Source organism: Clinocottus analis, unplaced genomic scaffold (assembly GCF_023055335.1).
Source record: "Clinocottus analis isolate CAN_PGR_092001 unplaced genomic scaffold, fCliAna1.0.p SCAF_20, whole genome shotgun sequence".
Classification (NCBI taxonomy): domain Eukaryota; kingdom Metazoa; phylum Chordata; class Actinopteri; order Perciformes; family Cottidae; genus Clinocottus; species Clinocottus analis.
The window spans coordinates 3,398,205-3,415,828 of record NW_027175932.1 but is presented as its reverse complement, the minus strand read 5'-3'; the positions used below and the strand labels follow the sequence as shown (position 1 = coordinate 3,415,828).

General features: G+C 46.0%; 2 protein-coding genes across 12 annotated transcripts in view; both read left to right on the top strand.

The window, feature by feature from the left end:
• The window catches only part of magi2a (membrane associated guanylate kinase, WW and PDZ domain containing 2a), a 170,930-nt gene extending 159,274 nt beyond the window's left edge, over positions 1-11,656 (top strand). For 6 of the 10 annotated variants that reach the window (XM_068586020.1, XM_068586017.1, XM_068586015.1 and 3 more), the window contains 4 exons: positions 376-601; positions 1,771-1,965; positions 5,194-5,332; positions 8,098-11,656. In XM_068586020.1, coding sequence (XP_068442121.1) covers positions 376-601; positions 1,771-1,965; positions 5,194-5,332; positions 8,098-8,852 — 1,315 coding nt within the window. In that variant the 3' untranslated portion in view covers positions 8,853-11,656. Of the gene's footprint in view, positions 1-375; positions 602-1,770; positions 1,966-5,193; positions 5,333-5,566; positions 5,678-8,097 lie in introns of all 10 variants that reach the window. The other 4 variants (XM_068586023.1, XM_068586021.1, XM_068586022.1 and 1 more) reach the window with 3 other exon arrangements.
• Positions 11,657-14,423: 2,767 nt separating this feature from the next.
• LOC137791730 (fatty acyl-CoA reductase 1-like) overlaps positions 14,424-17,624 on the top strand; it is a 40,805-nt gene continuing 37,604 nt past the window's right edge. Inside the window, exon 1 of one of the 2 annotated variants that reach the window (XM_068586866.1) lies at positions 14,424-14,634. In XM_068586866.1, coding sequence (XP_068442967.1) covers positions 14,626-14,634 — 9 coding nt within the window. In that variant the 5' untranslated portion in view covers positions 14,424-14,625. Of the gene's footprint in view, positions 14,635-14,677; positions 14,836-17,624 lie in introns of those variants that run through there. The other variant, XM_068586865.1, reaches the window with a different exon arrangement.

Genomic DNA, 17,624 nt, shown 5'->3' with positions numbered 1-17,624 from the left:
AGATCCGTTGAATATTTCACCAAGAACGACGGGGGTCCCAAAATCTACACTGTCATTGCTGTTTCCCCGTCTTGCTCCGCCGCCCCAGAGATAACTTGTTTTTATTATAAACATTTGATGGGATGTGTGGTGAGAAAAACAGTGTCACTTCCCCCCCCCCTCCCTTCCACTTAAGTCTTGTTTAATGGCTGTCAGTGCAAACCCAGAACAAGCCGTCTCAGTCGGGCACCGGCTGAACCCAGCAGATTGTCAGAAAGTATTATTTTCACAGCCCCTGAAACGCACAATAACCGCGCCGCAGCGCGCCCGAGGACAGCGGCGACGGTACAGAAAGCCCTCCTGGAATTCCTTCCTTCGTTCTGATTGGTCTGTTAGTTACAGGTCGGAGGTGAAGGCGAGGCAAGATGTGAAGCCAGACATCAGGCAGCCGCCGTTCACAGATTACCGGCAGCCGCCCGTGGATTACCGTCACCCTCCCGTGGCGGATTACAGGCAGCCGCCCACGTTGGACTACCGACACCCGCCGCTGCTCGACTACAGGCAGCTGGCCGCCGACACCCGGCAGTTCACTTTGCCCGACTACCGGATGCCACCGGTCCAAGTGAGGATACAGAAATCACCAAAAAAATCACAAAAAAATCACATTTAAAGATCCCAAAATATCAAATCAAAGTGATGCATCCTGATAAATACACAACATGTAACAGCAGGCGCACAAATCTCATCAAATGACAAACCGTTAAAGACATTTACACACATGAGAACAAAATTAATTAATGGATTTTGTTATTAAATAAGAGAAACAAGTGAATGTTATTCCTTCCATGTACAAATAGTGAAAAACGTCGTCTGTCTTTCAGATTTATTGCAAAGAGCAATTATTTTCAAACATTAATGTTTTTTTAATTAAAAACAAACTCCTTACCAGCCTTCAGCTTCAATCAAAATCTGCCACTTTATCAAAATGTTTTTTTAATGTTTGGCTTTCTATTTGCAAGAAATCGCTCCAATATAAAGTTTAATGACGTGTAACTAACAATCGAAAGTGATTGATTTTCAAGGAGTACACACTGGAAACTTTACAAATAAATACTTCCCCCGAGAAAACCGTCAGAAGGAGAATATAACCGTCTCTCTATGTCGCTGGATTGATCAATATTTTATATTTTTTCAATATATTAACAACAACGTCAGCGGTTTAAAAGCCAGATATTCTCCTGGAGGAGTTTGTGGAAACAAAGCGCAGCTAAAAAGTTGGATATCAATTCATTAGGTGGCCAGAAACCTGTTATTGTGTTTATCAGTATCTGCTAGATGTGTAAATAGCCAACTGTTTGCTGTTAAAGTACTTTTTAAGGACGCTACCTTCTGCTCCAGCGCTACACACCCTGCTGTAATCCTGTTTAGTGCAAATGTACTTCTGCTCAAAGCTGACACTGTCGGCCTAAATATATTAAATTCCTCATGTTACATTATTTCCCAGCCAACTAGAAGTGAAGAATGGAAACTGAAAGAGTGAAATATAAAACAGTGTGTTTGTGAAAACTGCTGAGAAAGCCGACACACACTTCAGGATGCTTTAAAGTCAATACTTTAAACGTTCATCTCTCCCTTTGTTTACCTTTATGCCTCATACGTAATGAGCTACAGGGGAGATATCTGTAGATGATCTACTTTTGTTTACCTCGCATTCGCTGTATCCTTATCCCTATTTTTCTCTGCTGAGTCCTGAGACTGTTTTCCCGCCGTAATGGCCCATTTTCTCCTCAGATAACATCGACTCTAATCGCGCCGGATCTCCGCGGCGCTCAGCTGTCGCAGGACTTTGACTTCTTCACCGTGGAGCTGGAGAAAAGCGTGAAGGGCTTCGGCTTCAGCATCCGCGGAGGACGCGAGTACAAGATGGACCTGTTCGTCCTGCGCCTGGCCGAGGACGGACCGGCCATCCGCAACGGGAGGATGAGGGTACGTCGCCTCCTTTTTAAAAGAAGCCACTTGAAGATTAGGCCTCTTTTCTATCTTCTTGGATTACATGGCAGCGGCTCACTGTAATTGTCTGATGTTATCAAAGCGGCAGCAGCAACTTTTTCAGAACCGATTAAGAAATAATCTGTCAAAATAACGGACGGTTCGTCCTTCTTTTGAGTTTTTTTAGAAGTTTTTCTCCTCCCCAAGTTCCAAAAAAAACGTATTTCCTTCCTTGGCATTTAGTAACAGATAATATTTAGAAAGATAAAGATAGATAAAACATTTAAGTGGGCCAACTTAATTATACTTTGCTGTTTGGATAGCTGCACAATTCTCCCTCCAGCTATAGTTGCTACTGTACTCGTCGCTCAGAGAAAGCAGACATATCTTCTGCATTAATAAAGATGTAATACAGACGCTGACTTTTAAATGTCCCTCGTATTTGCTGCATGAGCTTTTCTGTGTCCGTCGACGCAGAATGAATCGCGTCTTTCTTCACCTCTTGCTTTCTCTTCCTGGCGTGTCCTCTTTATGTGGAGCTGTTGGCATCGGTCTGCTTTACATTCTTTATAGGCGATGAACCCGTTAAAGATAATGTGTGCAAAAGGCCCCCGGGGGAGACGTTACTCTCCTGCCTCGTTGGTGGAGTCGATGGGAGTCCAGTGGTCTTGATGCAGGCGGAGCAAGAGGAGGAGGAAGAGGAGGAATCCCTCTTGTGCTCCACTTAAAATCAGCATATAAGCTGCAGTGAAGGCTGATCAGCAGTGGAAGACATTTCCGGATCCTTTCCTTTTGTTAAAATACCACTAAAACAGTTTATAAATACTACTTAAAAGTAAAAGTCCTGCAATCAAAATCCTACGTTATTATCTGCAAAATGTGCTTGATTTCATGAAGTAAAAGTAATTCAACTACATAAGAATTATTTGATTTATTTATTTGTTACGTTTTTATTTTTTTAATCTATTTTTTTATTTTTTATCTATTTTTTAAATATATATATATATATTTATATATATACGTTTTTTTTTCTTATTATTATTTAATTTATTTTATTTGTTTATTATTTATTTTATATTATTTATTGTATTTTATTTATTCCATTTATTTTATTTAAATTATGTTAGTATTATATTTCTGATACTGATATATTATATATGAAGAGAATACTGATGTATAATGTATAAGAAGTTTTTTCACAATGGACAGTTTTATGTTAGCAGCAGAATCAGAGATATCATCTTTTTTTTCCAGCTCACGTCTTTCTCACTCCCCTCAGATGTGCATCTGGTTCATCAAGTATTTTCTGCGCTTACTTAAAGTAACGGCTAACTACAGCTGTCAAATGAACCGGAGATGAGACGTAGAGTATTTCAGAGTAGCAGTGAGAAGTAGCATGAAATACTCCAGAAGTGTTGGAGCTACTTTCCTCCACTGAGTGTGATTCGTCGCTCCGCTGGTGAGATATTGAAATAAAGTCTCCACCGAGCAGCCGAACAGATTCCAGAGAACAAGGTGCAGAAACCGCTTTGATCAACGGTCCTCCATCCGAGCAGCCGGATGCAGAGAGGAATCAATCTGCATTTAACTTTAAGCAAATGCGAGGTGTCGAGGACGTGCCTGTCGCTTTGGATCGGAGTGGCGCTTTGACGCGTTTTAAGGGTGCGGAAACCAAGCGCTCCCTCGCGCCGTCACTCTAATCCAAGTCGTTTCTCCTCAACAGGCACTCTGTCACACCTAGAAGTAGAAACGCGAGTCACAAACTAATCAGGAAGGAGCGCTAACACATTTAACAAGCGTTTGCGTTTCTCTTTTTAGGAGGTTCGAGGGGTCCAAGTGGCAGTAAAGAGGCTTTTAAGGAAATTGAAGGAAGTGATGGGTTCTAACGAATATAAGCATTCAGCACATTTAATTAGCTCTTCGGGCTTTGCACCCCTCGGTGCGTGGGCTTAAGCCGCGTCGCTCCCACCTCGTCCATTTAGCTCCCCTCTCCATCAAAGATGAAGATCACTCTCCGCCACCGTAAGGAGCCGGGGAAATAATGATAGAGCCGGCCCCATGCCGTCCACCTTCTCTTCAGACCGCCGCCATGACGCCTAATGACTCCTCTCCTCCTCCCTCCTCTCCTTTCTAGACTCGAGTCCTGACTTTTCCAAATTGCCCCGGGCCATTACCGCAGGGCTTCTCCATTTGTTCGCGTAATTGGCCGACCGTGTTTTGTCCAGGTCCCCGTGAATCCTCACCCGTTAATCGGCCTCGGAGATGGGCTGAGAAGTACAGCATGAGGGAGGAATAGGGGTCACAAAAGGGAGAGATGGTCCAGTTGATATTTACACAAGGCGCTAGCGGAGCTGCTGCAGTGATGGGCAGGTTATTGGTATTCATCGCATTGTGCCGACATGTTCGTCAGCCGCCCCCTGAGGAGGGCACCGCCTTAATGCCATTCAAATGTGACGTCGACATTACTGCCAAAATTAATCATACCCGACACTGGTTCACAGCTCGTAATGCGTACCAGCGCTCCCAGAAGCCCACGGGACGGCCGGTGAATTATAGATCCGTCGCGATCCTTATAAATTACCGTCGCCCATTATGAAAGAAGTTTGTTAACAATCCCGTTTTATATTCGGCGACGGCGGGATCATTTGCACGACCCGCCGCATCCTAATGAACTTACTTTTAATATGAATGCAAACAGCTTCAATAATCCGCTCGCCTTGTAGTTTTTTCTCACCTTTTTTGTGAACTTGACCGGTAGCTTTTGGATTGAAACAATCCGGCGCTTTGTAATTTATAATTACAATTCTTTTAAGTAATTATTTCCACAGTTATCACCTTCCCGGGGATCCTGAAATGCTGCTCACACACAAACATGTCTGACTGGATTTTAAGGTTCTTAACGAGCGTCATTATTCACGTGGTGAGTCGTTAAAATACTGTCGTTGTTGTCCTGCCGCGCTTCACAGCAGCCGCTCAGAGAGCTTCAACGATGCTCTATAATCTGTAAGCGGCTGCGGTTCTGATCCGGTGATCGCGGCTCACATGGCTGCCCTGGAGGGACAAAGTGTTTATCGACGACTCGGCAAAGTTTCCTCGAGAGTTTGGCGACTAAAAAGACCGCTTTGGTCCTACGAGACCCAACTTTGTCTTTCAAAATGTCATCGTCGGTCTGCACATTTCCCTCCCTCTGAATCTTCTCGTGTCTTCCGTCCCGACGTCGTCCAGGTCGGGGACCAAATCATCGAGATCAACGGGGAGAGCACCCAGAACATGAGCCACGCCCGGGCCATCGAGCTGATCAAGTCCGGGGGCCGGCGGGTTCGCCTCCTCCTGAAGAGAGGCACGGGGCAGGTCCCGGAGTACGGTAGGTACCGCACCTGAACCCACCTGTCTGTGGCTTTTCGGGTTCACTTCTTACCTCACTTTTAACTCGTAGACTTGTACTTTCTTCTTTCTTCACTGTCTTAATATCACTTTACCTCTTGGTAACATGTGAGAGCTGTATCTCTGTGAACTAATCATATGTCTCTTCTATCTTGACTAACATTAGTTTATCTTCTGTCCATTTCAGTGGCCTATCACTAATTGATTGGTCTAGGTTGTTACTTCCCCTTCTATAGGAATGGTATCTTCCAGTCTCTCCATGTGCATGAAAAGTGACAAGCATGGCTCCCCCTATTTCTTCCTAATGGGCCCCACTAAAGACACGGTTTGTGATCATATACGAATGTTTTCTCTTCACGTAACCCTGGCTGTGTGTGCTGTGTGTGCTGTGGTGTGTGTGTGTGTGTGTTGTGTTGCTGTAACCCCTCTATCAAGGCTGCACTTTAAAGCTTTCATTTCCCCCCCACACCCTCCCGTGATAAAGATTTGACCATTTTTTCCTGTACAAATAATCACCTCAAAGCTCCGGGAGGTTGTAAAGTTAGTGAACGCAACTCGTCCTGACCCGCAGATAAATCAACAGCGACCCCGCGGGGCCGGAGAATACAGTCTGACCGTGATATATTTACTCGGGCGCAGCACCAACCGGCCGTGGATTCGTTTTCGTCACAACCGCGGGTAATAAAACTCCAGAAAAGCCTCCGCGCTCACTTCTCCGCGTCCTCCCAGTGGTGAGAAAGACGTGGGAGACACCAGAGCCCCCTCGCCGCCGCCGCCATGCGATGCGCATCCATCAGCGCTCGGCCTCGGCGCTCACCTTCCAGCACTTAAACACAGGAAACAGAGTGTGATGGTGTTTCTCCCCGCGGTGCTCCGTCATCACAGATCCTTCGAGTCCCCCCCGCTGCCTAAAAAGAGGCAACATTTTAACCCATCACTTGTACTTTATTTGCATACTGGAAGGTTATGCAAATCATCTCTGGTGATTAATTTGGCTGTTTAAAATACTATTAGCATACTAATGATCAGAGTCGCCGCTTATTTTTGTCTTGCAAATTGAAATTGAGCGCTATATCCAGCATAGAAACGTGATGGTTTGGCATGTGCATGAATATTATCGTGTGTGTGTGTGTGTGTGTAGCATCGTGTGTGTTTTTGTGCGTTTAGCCGCAGCGCATTCATCTTTTGTCAGACCTTCTCTTCTCAAACTTTCTTTTAAACACTTGTAATATATCTAAATATATATATATATATATATATATATATATATATATATATATATATAATACCTCAAACCCAAACCCTGATAACATATTTACATTTAGAATTCGTTCAAAAGCTGTTTTTAAAAGCTGAGCAATGCATTTATATGACTAGTACATTAACTTTGGCATCTTTTCCGTTATAAATATGGACACAATAGTTGGTTGAAACGTTTTTTCAACAACTTTATTGTTTTGTTTCTCTCTCCTCGCTCTCACAAAGTCGTTTCTGTCACATCAGGCAGATGTTTTTCTCGCCAAAAAGCTCTTAAGCCCCGCCCACTACGCCCCTCCACAACACGGTGATTATCTAATGAACGTAGCCGAGCATTTAGCCACGAAAATATTCCCCTCTGGAGTTAGTAGATATTGGATATTGGAATATTAGAGTGAATAAAGTGAGTTAATATCGCATTCACATTCATTCAAACGTGAACTGGTGGTGTAATCATCCAATTGCTTCACTTTTAAATCCCCTAAACGTCCACGTGGAAGTTTCCTTCTCTCCCTGTTGTGATTCACGGTGTTTGCACTCAAGTGGCGTGTTGCAGGTGACCTGAAGGTGACCTTAATATCTTTTAATGCCTCTGGAACATAACAAACAGAGCTGTAAGGCAGCATGTGGTGAACACGGGTTCACACAAACACACACACACACACACACACACACTCTCTCCTCTGCAGGGGGAAGCATTGAGATCCAGGTAGCCGCTCCCTCCCTTGTTAGTTCTGGATCTAATGCGCTGCGCAGGGAGTCTGCTTTATAATTGGCTCTCGTGGCGCCGGTGTAGCTCGCTTGGCCTCTGCCCCCTCTCTCTCCCTCTCTCCCAACTCGCCCCCTCCCTCGCCCCCTCCCTCGCCCAGCCCGCTGAAAAACGACTGATGGGCCGAGGGACCCGAGACCCATCGGTGCAGAAACAGAAGCTAACGGTCCGTGAGAGTGGAGCGTCGTGGAGGAGCGCTGCAGATTCACTGCAGCTGCTGCGCCCGAAACCCACTTCTTCAGGCGCGAGAGAGAGAGAGAGAGAGAGCGAGAGAGAGAGAGAGAGAGAGAGAGAGAGAGAGAGAGAGAGAGAGAGAGAGGGACTCTGGCCGCCGACGTTTTCACTCTCGCTAACGCACCACCCTATTGGGCACATCATCCATTTCATTAAACCGGTTTTCGATTTTCCGCCAAGGTTTTTTAGATTGTCCGGGGCTTTAAAGAGCGCCGTGGGAGGCAGATTGATGTTGTCTGAAAGCAGCGACACGCGTTCGGAAGTCGGAAGTAGAGCCGCTCTGAAAAAAAAGAAGTACTTTAACGCTTTGAGCTCGTAGAAAAGGAATGATCGCCGTGTTTATCGTGTTTTGTTTTTTGATGTGGTGTGTGGTTGTGCCGTGGCATGCGCGCACGCTTTGAAGCAAGAGGGCCTGCGTGGCTTTCACATTGACTGTGTGTGTGTGTGTGTGTGTGTGTGTGTGTGTGTGTGTGTGTGTGTTCTAGATAATGCCGCCCCATGGGATGCTCGCCCTTCAGCCTCCCCAGGCCTGTCGGAAGTAGCCCCTCCCATCGACAGCCTTCCCACGCCATCGCCTTCATCTCATCCGGGCCCCGACCCGCCTCACCTGCCGCCTCTGGACGTCCCGGTGTTGCGAGACGGAGGCAGGGCGGAGCGGTCCAAGAGCCCCCAGGAGGCCGAGCTGCCGAGTCCGGACCCCATCGGCCGGGGGAGGAGATCGGCGGCGGCGGCGGCGGCGACCGGCGGCAGCGGCGGGAGCGGCAGAGCCAAGAAGGAGGGTGGCAGGTCCACCCACGTGGGACACAGGGTCCAGCCCGCCGCCGCCGAGGGGGACGCCGGCGGCAAGGAGGGGCAGAGCGGGGAGCCCAGAGCTTCCAGGAGCGCCAGGGGGCGGTCCGAGGAGAGGAACGCCGGGGGGGGCGGCGGCGGCGGCAGAGGATCCAACGACTCTCCCAGCGGCTCCAAGCTCCCGCACACCAACGGGAACAGCGTCGCGGACGTGGAGCGGTACGGTGGCGGGCAGCAGCAGCACCAGCAGCAGGTGGACTGGGAGCTGAGCAGGACCAGGGGCCCGGGAGAGAGCCGGCCCAGTCTGCCCAGTAAGAGCGGCGGCGGCGGCGGTGCTGGTGGCGGCGCAGCGGGGAGGAAGGCCACGGTCTCTCCCGGGCCGTGGAAGATCCCCGGATCAGACAAGCTGCCCAGCACGCTGCGCGCCGGCACGTCCACGCTGAGCAGATAACACTCCAGCGAGCACGCAGAGGCCACACCCACCTGAAGCTAAGCCCCGCCCCCCACCCTATCTGGATGAAACCACCGCATCTTCCTGTGCTCCTTCATCCCTCCATCCCTCCATCCCGTTCTCCCACAGACCACAGCGTCAGGACCAAGTGGGGGGAAACGGAGTGTTTTTAGAGTTTTATTTATGATACTGTACTCTAAATTATTTTGAGAAATATTTTACACCCACCACCTTAATAAGAACTGGAAGAAAAGAAGAAAAAATAAATCATCCACCTTTTTTAAAAAAGTATTGAAAGAGTAAGAATGTGAGTCCGGCGTGGCGGGGAATCATTCAAGAGACTTTAAAGAAGTATATTTTCATTTCTCTCCCCTCCTCTTCCTCCCGTCTGAGCAGAACTGAGGGACAAAACATGCAAATATGAAACACCTGACAGGTGCGACTGGATATTTCTCTGTTTCACAAAGTTTTAAAGAAGGTTTGCCTCTTTTTTTTTTTTTGACGCGAGCGAATGGGAACAAAGAGACGACAGCAGAGACGACGTCAACAGGACTTTGCCTTAAACGGAGACTGAATGGGCCTGAAAATCTCATCTTATCTATCGGATGGTTATAGACACAGATATATTATAACGAATATGAATATGTGGGATCATTTTTGTACATAAGATCATCTTTACTGACGGGATCTCTCTCGTCCGGTGCCGAGACGAGCGGAAACGTCTCCTCCCTTTTTACTCCCGTTCAGTCCTGTGATTGAAGGTTGTTTTTTTTTTGCGGTGGACTTCGCCATCGTGTCACGTCACGTCAATCCATATTTCTTTCTTCTCATTTCTGTGCTCGACCGACCAAGCGATCCACGACGGACGCCGAGAGGACGATAGCGAGCGAGGGGGCAGAGTGCCTTAGACGGACAGAAGGTTCAGAGTCCAGAGGTTCAAACCGCTGACGAGGGTCCAAACAGGCTGCTATACAACATCCACTTCACAGATATATATGAAACATAAATAAACTGTATTTTTTCTTTTCAGATGCGGTGAAATATTCTGATTTATTTCACCGGCTCACGTGTGGAAGTAGAGAGCATCGGTGTGAGTTTGGGCTCATTTCAGAATTTAGTTTTAATTGCTGGTTTCCTCTGACGTCCAGGGAAGAGATGGTGTTTTCAAACGTCAGCGCCGCACGAACAAAGTAAAAAAAAAAACGCCTCAAATCTGACATTGTCGTCAAAGACTCGCTCATCTTCACGTCTCCGGATCCGTCAGACTTTTGACTGGTTTCTGCTGCGTCGTCTCTTTATTTGCAGGTCATGCGCTAGTGCGTAACTGCAGAGGTGAACACGTTAACACAACCTGACAAGTGACATTTGCTTGAACGCTTAACACTTGATAACTCTCCCCGGCTGACTCATTTTAAAACAAGAGTCTTAAACCTCCACTAGGTGGCGACATACACGATACCGCGCTAAAAGAGGAGGAAAGCTACATTTCCCGCGCAAAACGTTAGCATCCCCACCAGTTGATCTTCTGCAGGGAAGAACTAAATTAAATATGATATTAAACAAAGTGAGATCCGCTTGTTTGCATCAGTATTAAACGCTCTGAAGTGTTGGAATAACTTAACTTAATTAATCAAATCCAACACACACGTGTTAACTCGTGAGCCGGGCGCGGTGCAGCCGTCTCGTCCACTTTCACTCCTGAGATTCTGGTTTTGGAAACGCTTTAAAAAAGCCAAATTAAACTCTTATAAAGCGAAGCGCCGCGTGCACGCTGCTCAAATCCCCAAAAAATCTCGACAGGTCTGCAGCTGCCTGGTTCCAGTTTCTACGCTCAATTATTTTATTTTTTTAACGCAAACTGTCAATTTGGAAATCAACAAATCTTTTCACAGCGTCCGTTCCGTCTCCTGCAGATGTGAAAAAATTGCCCGGCAATCTTTCCTCTGAATGAGACGACGTCAACGGGGAGAAGAAAGAAAAGAAAAGTCATAACACCAGAACAAGAAGTTCCCTCTTCCTCCGCCGCTGAGGGAAGTGTAAGTGCAAACAGTGTTTAAAGAATGAAAGAGCAAAGAGGGAAAGCAGTCATTACGTTTGCCTTTGTGATCCGTAATTACACGACGAAGAAGAAGCGGACTGATTTTAGAAGCACAATCTCTCTCGGGCGGTTTGGGAAATATTAAGTGGGAGAAAATCATAAGCGAGCCACAAACACCGCCCTGCAGTCACTTATGGATGCTGTGCAGGGTCAAACATTATGAACACAGGCCCAAAATACACCCAACATCTGTCAGGCTAAACGCCGCCTATACTGCATCATCATCATCATCATCATCTGACCGGACTTCTTCTTCTTCTTCTTCTTCATTTCATGTTTTGAAGCAGAAACAAAACTTTAAAAAAAAAAAGTGCGTCTGTTCGCTCGACCTTTTGCACAACTCACTGCTTCCCTCGTCTGAGCTGCTCTCCTTTGAGCCAAAATGTAAGTAGTTTGCTACGGAAAGCAACAAAATATAAAAATAAACACATCTGGAGGTGTAAAAAAAACAAAGCGTGCGTGTTGAGAGACGGCACCGAGCGGCTCGGCATCACTGTGCAGTGTTAGCCGTGTATAGACCCCGAACAGATATATAAATACGACTCCGTGTACTATTGATGGTCACAAAGACTGTAAGTGGAGCAACTATTTTTATGAAATGCAACACTATGGATATATTAACTTTTGCAAAAATCTTGTTTACCTGTATGATATTCTGAAACGCTGTCGAAATAAAAGAAAATCTTGACACGACATGAAAGATTTATTTAGGGGATGCTGTGTGATTCATTGTGGGAGTCTGTTTATTACAGCATACAAGTTTATATATTCATATATATTTATATACTACACACTATAATGTGGACTAAAGGGCATCACACAGCTGTATAAATCATATTTAATATTCATATACTCATTGTATATGATTACAGCTGTTTTACAGTAATGTGAATGAGCAAATAGCATCGTGGTGTCTACAAATACATTATAGTGTGTTTATTAAACATTGATATCATCTTGTTTATGTACTGCACTGAATATAAATGCTGAAGAGGCAGCGGGTAAAACATAGTGTGAGTATTTTGTGTTTTTTTCTGAGAAAACACAAAGTATGTCAGGAAGTTATTCTTAAAACTTCCTTCTTGGCATGTTTGGACTTGTGTAGTGTCGCTGTCCGGCCACATGGGGGCCTCTGGTAAACCAGGTGCACAGAAAATGATATTTCTTCTTTTTTAAAGGAAATATCCTGAATAATTAGATGTTCTAAAGAGGTATTTGATATGTAAAAAAAAAAGCCAACCTATTTTTAAATGTACAAAATGAAACTCCTGATATGTTGAGTGTTGAGTAGAAACTCCAATGGTTTCATCCTCTGTGTGCCCATCCTCCAAACCTCCACTAGAGGGCAGCAGAGACCAGGCCTGTATTTCCTTGCCGCTTCGTTTCATAACGGTTAAACTTACATAAAGTTATTAGTCAGACTTCTTTTCCTCTCATAACATGTTACAGGGGTTTTATGAGCCGGTGTGATGTTTCCGTAATGCATCCTCAGGATATTAAGCTCGTCTCCACCTGCTTTGGGAAATTTAAAACTCCCGGTCGTGTGCTTCTTCTGTGGTTTTTACACATGCATCCTGTTGCAATGCACATGTGAAACATGTGAAACAGGTGGTGCGTTACGTCGTGTATCTTAAGTTTGACTTTGCCTCTGTTTTGTCAAACATTGCATTGCATCACAGCATTAAGACACACACTGTGTTAATCCAGAGAATAATGATCATAATGAACGTGCATTAAACAGACAGGAAAAGAGCCACAAAGGGACGCGCAGGGTGGGAGATGAGGCTCTGCAGGGAGCCGGGGATCACGCTGGCGGATGCCGGTCGGGGCCTTTTTACTGGTTCCTCTGTTCTCTACAGGGAAGAGGGGGATCAATCCAGAGCTCATGTGCAGACCTTATTAACAGACTTCCTGCGGAGACTTTAATGCCGCTGGAGTTGAAGAACAATCAACGTGGCACTCAAAGGAAATAACTCACAGTTTGAGCACCGTCGCTGTGACGTACACGCGTGATGAGCGCGGTGTCATGGGTTGAAAACTGTTCATCTGAGCGGCACAAATGAGAGTTTACCCGGAGAAGGCTCAAACCCTGGCTCTCAGTCTCATCCGACAGCTTAATGCTGAGGCCAATAACTACTGCAGAGGGATAACACAAAGTACTTTTTTTAGTGTTGCACAAAAGCAGCACCTCGAGTGATGGAGGGTTACAGCATCTCGGGCTCGTGTTGCATCACCTCAGTAAGGCTTTGTTGTAATATCTGGAGGTGATTCTCTCTGTTTCTCCCTGTCGCTTCGAGGAGCTCTCGGCCTTAGTTAGCCGGAAGAAAAAAATCAACTCATTTGGGAGCAGCACCATTTATTTTTTATTTTTAGAAAAGTCCATTTCATGCTCAGCAACGCCGAGACTCCAATTTGAATACGGCCCTCACTGTCAAATGACATAACACATACTTTTGATGATGCATGGCTTTGCAGGGGTAAAAACATTCCTGCTTCCTGCAAACAAAGTCAACGTGCATCCTGTTGGGAGGAGTGAGGCCTCGAGGAGCACAAACATATCTATAATATTTACATATAAAGGATGACAAAATGATGTGTTGCACACATCTGCAGAAGAAGCCGAGAGTTGTCCTGAGGGTCACTTTGAGGTTGTGTGCCATGCGGTGCAACCTGTCCCGCAGGTGTGTCGACCTGCATTCATACCTCCACAGCTGGTATTGTCTGGTTGCTGCTGTGCAGCTGGAAAAACAAGCTGTGCCCGTGAGTCACAAAGGGAGCTGCCCGTGATGACCGATACCTGATAACTTTAATTGTACATCACTATTCTGCAACCAGGGACAGGAATGAGCTGCCTGCACGTTGTCATGTGGGTGTGTCAAAAGAAAGAGGGGGGCGTGTCCTGGCTGGATGAACAATGGAGCGATCAATAGATCTTTTTGGGGAGAAATAGTCTTGTTCATGTCAAATACATTTGGTTTTGTCAATGTGGTCACGTTGTGCATTTTTAGTGAGATTATTCACGGACTTCCATCACCAGAAGGTCTACATAGAAAATATATCATATATTATTCTCTTATGAATTATGTATTGGGTTCGAGTTTATTCATAATTTTGCTCCCCATCATCTCACTTATTAGTGTCTGTGAGGTAAACATCCAGATAAACGATAAAAGTCCAGCTTTTTTTTTTTTTTTAAAGTTATTGCCTTTAAGCCACACTGTGTTGTCACGTAAACGTCATATCTGTGTGTCTTTTGGTATTTGCACATTTCAATATCCTGGTGATTCTTAGAGAGAAATATCGACTCTACATATCCAGTGAGCCGCGTTAACTTTTCTCGATTATTGTTATTATTTTTGAATGAAATTTGGCGTGACGCGCGGAACGGCGGGGACGACAGGAGGAGGGCGCGCGGACGGGCTGACGCGCCCCCCCTCCCACCCCCTCCCACCCCGCCCCTGTCCACTCGGTGTCTCGCGTTCGTGAGTCCGCAGACAGAGAGAGAGAAAGAGAGAGAGAGAGAGACAGGCAGGCGGTCGGTGGAGCCGTGGAAGTATTTCAGCAGCCAGCCAGAGCCCAGAGGCGGCCGGTGGGAGGAGGCAGAGAGTCCGCAGCTGCCGCACCGCACGAGTGTCTCTGACAGCCGCGAGAGGAGGGAGCAGCCCGCAGCAGCTCATGTCTACGGTAAGCACGGGCTCGTTTCTTTAGTTTCCAATGAAAGCGGCCATGGCGGGAGGTCTGTTTATCTGGATTTGAATGGGTGTTTGGGGGAGCAGAGAGGCGTCGTGGCACGCCGCCTGCCGGAGCATCTTCCACTGGGGTTTAGGTCGGAGCCGCCGGAGAGAGCGTCCACGCGCCGGGTCTGACGTCCCCGAGCGACCACCGGTTGGCAAAAATCAGTGTATTTTTGTTGTGTTTTATACTTGTATCAGTCGTTTGTTTCGGTCTGAACGTGGGAGTCGTGTCACGAGAGAGCGAGCGGGCTGTAGCCGCCTTCGAGAGCCGAGCGGCGGGGAGCGGAGGGCAGCGCGAGCCGCAACGGTTCAAACTGGCGGCCGTGGACGCAGACCATACCGGAAGTGCGGGCGGTGGCCTTCGAAATAAAAGCACGATAAATAATGCATTAAAAATATACAAAGACGAGTCTGTCTGAAGCCACAGATTTGTAGTGAATAATGAACTTAGTGTAAAACTGGACACAGTGTACGGTGTACTCCGGGTTTCTTGCACAAAATGTTATCATAATTGAGCTATTTTAGAAAAAATACCTTTTAAAAGTGACTATTTGTCGTCGGCCAGGCCGATTAAAGTACATGTTAAGTGATTTAAAGCAATGCTGGATTCAGAAGTTTGCCAGGTTTTGCTAAACTTTGTAGCCTGTGACTCATTTCACACCATCAAATATGAATTTCACGCAAAAGTACCGGTGTCCTGCTTCTAAGGGACAAACCAAACGTGTAGTCTAGTTTATTTAAAGTCTAGTGGCTTGAACTGAAAAAGAGTCGTCGATTGACATAAAATAATTCACATTATTTGAATAATTGTGGCGAGCAAAAGCATGAAACTCATGATAGATAACTGAACTATCGGTTTGATGGTCTCACTGGTATTAAAAACACATCTCCTGACGTTTTGTAACCTAAACGACTTAAACTCTTTTATTTATTGTGACTCTGAAAAGTCTGACCGGAAGTAGCATGTCAACAATATTTCTGTCTTGACTGATTGGAGAGACGCGCTGGCTCGGATTTGTGGTCATGTTTATTTCGTTACGTCGCTTTTTACTGCGTAAAGATGTAATTACATAATAAAGGCGACATCATTACAAACAGGAAAGAAAGCCACTGACCGGACTGTCATTCCTCCTGTGTGTGTGTGTGTGTTTGCGCGCATGTGTCAGTGTGTGTGTGTGTGTGTGTGTGTGCTGAGTGTGTCCAGATCACAAGTCTTCACAGAGAAGATGCATGTTCTACTGAACAAAAGGGCTCGAAACTGAATGTGTCCTCCCATCAGAGCAGTCAGTCCTGTTTCTATTTTTACACGTTTGATTGTGGAAGATAAACTCCATTGCATACTTCCACCTCGCTGCTGTTGTCAGACTGCATGTGACACCAGCTCATGTTTAGGTCACAGTGTAAAGGCTGTTGTGTCCTTTTTAAACAAGTGTTTCCTGTGGTGAAGGCAGCACTGAATGTTGTTTTCATATTTGGTTTTGTGACATTTTAGCTCCAGAAATCACCGCAAACTAGCCGCTGAGGAGAGAAAACACCGACAAATGCTGACATTTGAGAACTGGAACTAGAAAATGTTTGGTATTGGCAGACTAAAAAAAGACTAAAACAATTATAATCAGCTGATTTATTGATTCATTTCTCATTAATCAACTAAAAGTAGAGCTGAAACTACTCGTTCATTGATAGATTAAAGTGTGAATCGTCTTTTGTACCATCATATTGAAGAAACCTCAGTCCATCATATCACTCCTCTTCCTCATCTTCTTCCTCCTCAGGTGTTTTGATGTGACGTCACCAGCTCAGCTATAAGTGTCTCGAGCTGATTTCTAAACCAGGATCACAAATGTAGAGCTCTAATTATCATCACGGGATGACCTATATCTTGTTAGGTGATGTGTGTGTGTGTGTGTGTGTGTGTGTGTGTGTGTGTGTGTGTGTGTGTGTGTGCGCTCTCATTGTTGTATTTATAGTTGCTCTGAGAACGATCACATGCTGCCAGAGAGCCTTTTATTCTGGACCCGGCTTCTTTCTCGGCCTCTTCCGGGACGTTTAAAGTCGTTTGATTTGAGAACAAAGAACCGGGTGGATTTTTGGTTTTTCTTTTGACAAAGTCTCTCTTTCATCGTCATAACCCTGAACTCCATTTGTGCAGCCACTCGTCCTCTCTCTCTCTCCACACCTGCTCCTGCTCGCCCACGCTCACTTCTTCTTCATCCTCTTCCCTCTCCTCTTCACACACGTGCTCTTCCTTTCCCTCCCGCCTCCTGTTGCTGGCCTCCACACGCCCTTTTTTTTCAAATGCTAATTGCAGTCCACGCCACAGAGAGTCGTGGTATACGGCTCAGGGAGCGGGAGCCAGAGGCATGATGGGATGCTTTCTCCCTCGCATCTCCGCGTCTACTTGTTGCTGACAGAGTGAGAGATGAGGTGTGATGTTCAGGGTGTGCTGGGTGAAGGGGGAATGCAGTGTGCTTCCCATTTGAACATCATTTTCACCCAAAAGCACCAATGTCCTCTTTCAAAGGCTCAAACCAAAAGTTCCTCCCTGTTTTTCATCACATAGAACTGAAAAGGGGGGATTGCAGCGTGCATTCCTCTTCAGCAAATAAACAACCAAAGTGTGTCTGGAGGAGGAGAGAGACCCGAACATTTCACAAATCTTATCCTTGGGGTTCTATCATTCAGTCAACTACGACATAACAGCTATCATGCGTCTCACTTTGGATTGTTTTCGCCCCCTCGGAGGAGGGTACTCTTTCAGATGCACGACCATAAATCACTGAGTTTACAGTCGGCATTGTCAGGAGACCTCCAAGATCAACTCAGAGGAAATGCCAACCGCTTAAAAAGTCTCTGTGACATTTAGACTTTCTTGAAACGAGTTTTTTGCGGCCTTAGCTAAATGCTAACATTCGTAGCACAACAATGTGTAAGGTCCTC